We start from the raw sequence: 6,205 nt of genomic DNA on the forward strand, positions 1-6,205 counted from the left end.
GAAATTCTGACAACCAAAGAAATTGGAGTGGCGAAAACAATCAAGGAAATTGGCATGACAATAACAATCAAGGAAATTGGAGTGACAATAATCAAGGAAATTTGGGGGTGGGGGTAACATTCAAGGTGGATGGAACAATAATCAAGGCAATCGGGAGTCGGGTTTTCAAAGGCCCCCGATGTGTCAACAACCGAGCAGCTCACCTCTTTATCCTTCCCATGGACCATGTTCTTCAAACAATGAGATGTGACATATTGAGTACATGTTCAAGCAAATGATGGAAAAGAATGTTGATTCGTATGCTAAACTTGCCTCACATAGCACATCGATCTGCAACTTAGAAGTTCAAATGAGTCAAATCTCTCAAGCTCTAAATTCTTGTCCTAAGGGGGCACTACCAAGTGACACGATGGTAAACCCAATGGGCGGGAACAACAAGGGGCATGCCATGGCCTTTACTAAAAGAATTGAAAGAGGTGGGAATGCACCCACCTCAAGTCAAAAGCAACTTGTGGATGATGAGCAAGTGGTACAAGAAGAAGAGGTCTCAAACAATGTGATGCAATCAAATGATAAAGTTCGGATTGATATTGATGATAATGTGGAAGAGACTCAAGAGGATTTAAACCCGTCTAGGGATCACATTATTGACATATCAGAGCCAGTAGTGCAAAAGGCTAAGGCACCATTGCCTAAGCCTCCACCTCCATACCCTCAAAGACTTACCAAACAAAATGGTGAAAATCAATTCAAAAATTTCATTCAAATGATGAAGAGTCTCTCAATCAATGTACCATTAGTTGAAGCTTTGGAACAAATGCCTGATTATGCTAAGTTTATGAAGGATCTTGTGACGAAGAAGCGGTCAATGAATTTTGAAACTATCAAAGTCACTCATCAAGTGAGTGAAATTGTGCATTCAATGGCACCTAAGTGGAAGATCCCGGAGCTTTCACAATTTATTGTACAATTAGAAGTGCCGAGTTTGCTAAAGCTCTTTATGATCTTGGGGCAAGTATCAATTTGATGCCCTAGTTAAGTGTGTTGCTTTTAACAATTCAAAAGCTCTCATACAATCATCATCGAAGTTAAACTTAGAATCTTTCTCAAGCATCTTGCACAACGGGTTCACCACCTTAGAGAAATCTTTGATGAAACATCGGTAAAACCCTGCGTGGCCTAAGAAACTCCGCACACCCTTCACCGAAGTTGGAGGTAGAAGTTTATAAATCACCTCAATCTTTTCCTTGTCAACTTCAATTCCATTATTTGAGGTTTTGTGGCCAAGGACATAGCCTTCCTCGACCATGAAATGACACTTCTCCCAATTAAGCACCAAATTTATTTCTTCATATCTTGCCAATACTTTATCTAAATTTGCAAGGCAATCATCAAAAGAATCCCCAACCACCGAGAAGTCATCCATGAAAACTTCAAGGTAGTCCTCCACTATGTCCATGAAGATAGCCATGATACACCTTTTAAAAGTCGTCGGTGAATTATACAAACCAAATGGCATTCGCTTGAAGGCGAAAGTACCATAGGGATATGTAAATGTCATTTTCTCTTGATCTTCCTGAGCGATAAGGATTTGGTTGTAGCCCGAATACCCATCAAGAAAGAAATAGAAAGCACGACCGGCCAACCTATCAAGTATTTGGTCTAAAAAAAGGAAGTGGAAAATGATCCTTCCTTGTGACTTTGTTGAGCTTGCGATAGTCCATACATACTCTCCAGCCGGTCACCATTCTTGTAGGAATCAACCCATTCTTATCATTGGTGACCACCATCATGCCCTCCTTCTTTGTAACACATTCAACCGGAGAAGTTCACGAACTATTAGAAATGGGGTAGACAACCCCGCCATCTAACCACTTGATAATCTCCTTTTTGACAACTTCTTGCATAGCGTCATTGAGTATCCTTTGATGTTCAATATATGGTTTGGCGCAAGTTGATTGTATGCATGTAAAATGCGGGGCTTATCCCCCGAATATCCGCCAATATTCACCCAATAGCCTTCTTCCTCTTTTGTAGCACCGCCAATGTAGAATCTACCTCCACGTTAGTCAAAATAAGAGGAAAGAATAACCGATAAAGTGGAACAAGGACCAAGAAATTCATATCGAAGATGTGGAGGCAATGGCTTCAACTCCAAAGTAGGAGGCTATTCAATGGAAGGCTTTGTAGGAGGAGTTGTCCTATTTTCAAGATCCAAAGATAGTTTTCGGGGTACATAATTGTACGACCCCATTCCTTTCAAAGAGTTCACACATTCCATGAAGCCATCTATCTCGTCATCATCAAAACTGAGCAAGACGGACTCCAACATATCACCAACATTGATTGTGGCACTTGTATCAGCAACAATAACATCGGTCACTAAGTCCACAAGAGAATACACCTCGTTGCTATTTGGTTGCCGCACGGATTTGCACGCATGGAATACTACTTTTTCATCACACACCCGAAAGGTGAGTTCTCCGGCTTCCACATCACAAAGACCCTACCCTGTAGCGAGGAAAGGTCTTCCAAGAACGATCGCCGCCTCATAATCAACTTCACAATCAAGAATGACAAAATCCGCCGGAAGAATGAATTTATTAACACGAACCAAGACATCTTCAACCACTCCCAAAGGTCTCTTCATAGTACAGTCAGCCATTTAAAATCTCATAGAGGTGGGTCTTGGTTGCCCAATTCCCAAGGTCTTGAAAATCGAGTAGGGCATCAAATTAATACTTGCCCCAAGATCATAAAGAGCTTTAGCAAACTTGGCACTTCTAATTGTACAATGAATCGTGAAAGCTCCGGGATCTTCCAACTTTGGAGACATTGAATGCACAATTGCACTCACTTGATGAGTGACTTTGATAGCTTCAAAATTCATTGACCGCTTCTTCGTCACGAGATCCTTCATAAACTTAGCATAATCAGGCATTTGTTCCAAAGCTTCAACTAATGGTACATTGATTGAGAGACTCTTCATCATTTGAATGAAATTTTTGAATTGATTTTCACCATTTTGTTTGGTAAGTCTTTGAGGGTATGGAGGTGGAGGCTTAGGCAATGGTGCCTTAGCCTTTTGCACTACTGGCTATGGTATGTTAATAATGTGATCCCTAGACGGGTTTAAATCCTCTTGAGTCTCTTCCACATTATCATCAATATCAATCCGAACTTCATCAGTTGATTCCATCACATTGTTTGAGACCTCTTCTTCTTGTACCACTTGCCCATCATCCCCAAGTTGCTTTTGACTTGAGGTGGGTGCATTCCCACCTCTTTCAATTCTTTTAGTAAAGGCCATGGCATGCCCCTTGTTGTTCCCGCCCATTGGGTTTACCATCGTGTCACTTGGTAGTGCCCCCTTAGGACAAGAATTTAGAGCTTGAGAGATTTGACTCATTTGAACTTCTAAGTTGCAGATCGATGTGCTGTGTGAGGCAAGTTTAGCATACGAATCGGCATTCTTTTCCATCATTTGCTTGAACATGTACTCAATATGTCACATCTCATTGTTTGAAGAACATGGTCCATAGGAAGGATAAAGAGGCGGGTTGCTCGGTTGTTGACACATCGGGGGCCTTTGAAAACCCGACTCCCGATTGCCTTGATTATTTTTCCATCCACCTTGATTGTTTCCCCCCACCCCCAAATTTCCTTGATTATTGTCACTCCAATTTCCTTGATTGTTATTGTCATGCCAATTCCCTTGACTGTTTTCGCCACTCCAATTTCTTTGGTTGTTAGAATTCAAATTGCCTTGATTGTTTTGAGGTCGCCATTGTTGTTGGTTTGGGCCTTGGAAATTATTTCGTTGCCCTTGAAAGTTGTCACATATTTCACCTCCTCTTCTTGGTCATTGTAAGAATCATCTTAATCAAAACTACTATCCTCTTGCAAAAAATTATCCACTCGATGTTGCACTTATGGACCCTTTGCTCTTATTTTGTTCATCATCATGTTAACTCCGTCCATGGAATTGACTTGCTTAGGATTTTGCACTTGTTGAAGTTGAGCCTTTGCTAGTTGATTCATGGTGGTAGTAAATTCGGCAATGGCTTACCCATGGTCATGCAACTCTTTGTGAAAGTGGATCTCGTTAGGATCACCTTGTGAAACATTAGTTCGGGATTGCCACACTGATGATGTTTCCGCCATTTCATCTAAAATCCCACACGCCTCCGCATAAGGCATAGTCATGAAGTTCTCACTGGCAAGTTGATTCACTACACATTGCTTGGTTGTGTTTATCCCATGATAGAATATTTATCGAATCATATTCTCTGTCATATCATTGTTAGGACATTCCTTAACCATTGTTCTATATCGTTTCCATATCTCATGTAGTGGTTCATTTGGCTCTTGCTTGAATGCCAAAGTCTCATCCCAAAGCGTAGTCATGTGCCCCGGAGAGAATAACTTAGAGATAAACTTTTCCGCCAACTCATCCCAAGTGTTAATGGAATGGTTCGGTAAATGTTCCAACCAATCTAAAGCTTTTCCCCGTAAAGAGAAGGGAAAAACCCTTAGCATCAATGCATCCTTGGAGACATTTGTTTGTTTGCTCCCCCAATAAGTGTCCACAAACCCCTTCAAATGTTTACATGCATTTTGACTTGGAGCACCGGTGAAGCAACCTCGTTGCTCTAGCAAAATGAGCATCACATTGGTGATTTAAAAGTTGCCCGCCCTAATATTGGGAGGGACTATCGCGCTTGCATATCCTTCGTTGGGTAACACCCGGTGTGGAGCCGCTCGTGGTGGAGGTAGGGGTGGAGCGAGGACATTGTCATGAGGCACTCGGCCTCTTAATTTGGCTTGAAGTTCAAAAGGAACCTCATCAACTAGCTCATCCCTGACGTCCACATCCCCCAAAGCAATATTTTCGAGCTCATTGTTTGCCATGGTTGTACCTATGATTTCTCAAATATGTTAGTAACACGGAAGGAAAAGAAGATATTCCAAAAACACACCCAAATATATAGCTAACACTGTTTTTTAACTCCCCGACAACGGCGCCAAAAATTGATCACATCAAATGCACACCTCAATAGAGATATGTAACGGTCATTTTCAATAATAGAACCCAACTAAGAGTCGGGGTTGAATCCACATGGAGATAAGATGGGAGTTAGAGGTATATATTTCAAATAATTGGACTATGAATATTGTACTTCCATAACAATGATTTGTTTTCTATTTCAAAGGTTACTCTAATATTGCAAAGTAAAGAAGGAAAACTAGAGATAATTGTTTTTAAGTTTTTTCCAAATGGATAAAAATCCTAGGGCAGAGACCATGACCTATGTGTTTGCCTAATGGGATAAAGAATTTAATGCTTGTTTCGTTGATTGGGGTGTATTATAGCTATCAACTCTAATTTACCCACTCAATACCTCTCGGTCAGAGAGTGATTTTGCCCAAATTGGCTTTCTCAAGACCAAATGGGTATAACTCAAAATAGTTGATAAGAGATCAAGTAGGGTTATTACTATCTCTAGGTTGAACCCTTAAATTGGGTAAATCAATCTCTCATTTGACCCAATTCCTTGTTAGCTAAGTTATCCTAGACTAGGTCTCTCGTTCTCAAGTAGAGACTAAGTCAAATAGGCATGAACTAATGTTTGCAACCATTAATTCTACAATTAAAGCATGAACTAATCTAAATAATAAATACTCAATCATAAACAAACACTAAATTAGATACCTATAGGGTTTACAAACTAGGGTTGGGTGACAACCCTAGTAAACGTCTAGCTACTCATAATGGGTTTTGAAGAAAATAAGGAAGAACAACTAATTAAACTCATAATGGAAGCTAAAAATGATTAAATCTATTGTAAATACACCAAAGCCAAGAAAACGTTCCTAAAATAGCAAAGAAAAATGGCTTCAGCAATTTCAGAGGTTCAAACTTGGCCTAATTTTGTGAAACTCGTCTATTTATACAAGGTTGAAAATCTCGGACAAAAATATCCCTCGGGAGGTTCTGCCTCCGCAAAATTCCATGTGCGATCTGCGTACTTTTTCATATGGCAAAAGTTGAAGTTCTGCGGCCGCACATTTCTGAACTGCAGCCGCACGACAACCTTTCTACGATCCACAGATTTAGCACTGCGACTGCAAGGCATTTTTCTGCGGTCCACAATGTCAGGGTTGTGACCGCAAGAAAATCTTGTGCAGTCCGCTATTCACTGAG

At 40.6% G+C, this 6,205-nt stretch overlaps 2 protein-coding genes across 2 annotated transcripts; one reads left to right on the top strand and one right to left on the bottom strand.

Annotated features, from left to right (window-relative positions):
* The first annotated feature begins 409 nt into the window (after nt 1-409).
* LOC138910460 (uncharacterized) lies at nt 410-1,027 on the top strand. Its single transcript, XM_070201703.1, has one exon. It carries the CDS (start codon nt 410-412, stop codon nt 1,025-1,027), a length of 618 nt encoding a protein of 205 aa, XP_070057804.1.
* A 1,479-nt stretch (nt 1,028-2,506) lies between these two features.
* On the bottom strand, nt 2,507-2,989 carry LOC138910461 (uncharacterized). The gene is made up of 2 exons (XM_070201704.1): nt 2,747-2,989; nt 2,507-2,644 (listed from the first exon to the last, which is right to left on the bottom strand). Exons 1-2 carry the CDS (start codon nt 2,987-2,989, stop codon nt 2,507-2,509), a joined length of 381 nt encoding a protein of 126 aa, XP_070057805.1.
* Between the last annotated feature and the right edge of the window lie 3,216 nt (nt 2,990-6,205).

The sequence above is a fragment of the Nicotiana tomentosiformis genome, chromosome 4 (genome assembly GCF_000390325.3).
Source record: "Nicotiana tomentosiformis chromosome 4, ASM39032v3, whole genome shotgun sequence".
NCBI classification, from domain to species: Eukaryota; Viridiplantae; Streptophyta; class Magnoliopsida; order Solanales; family Solanaceae; genus Nicotiana; species Nicotiana tomentosiformis.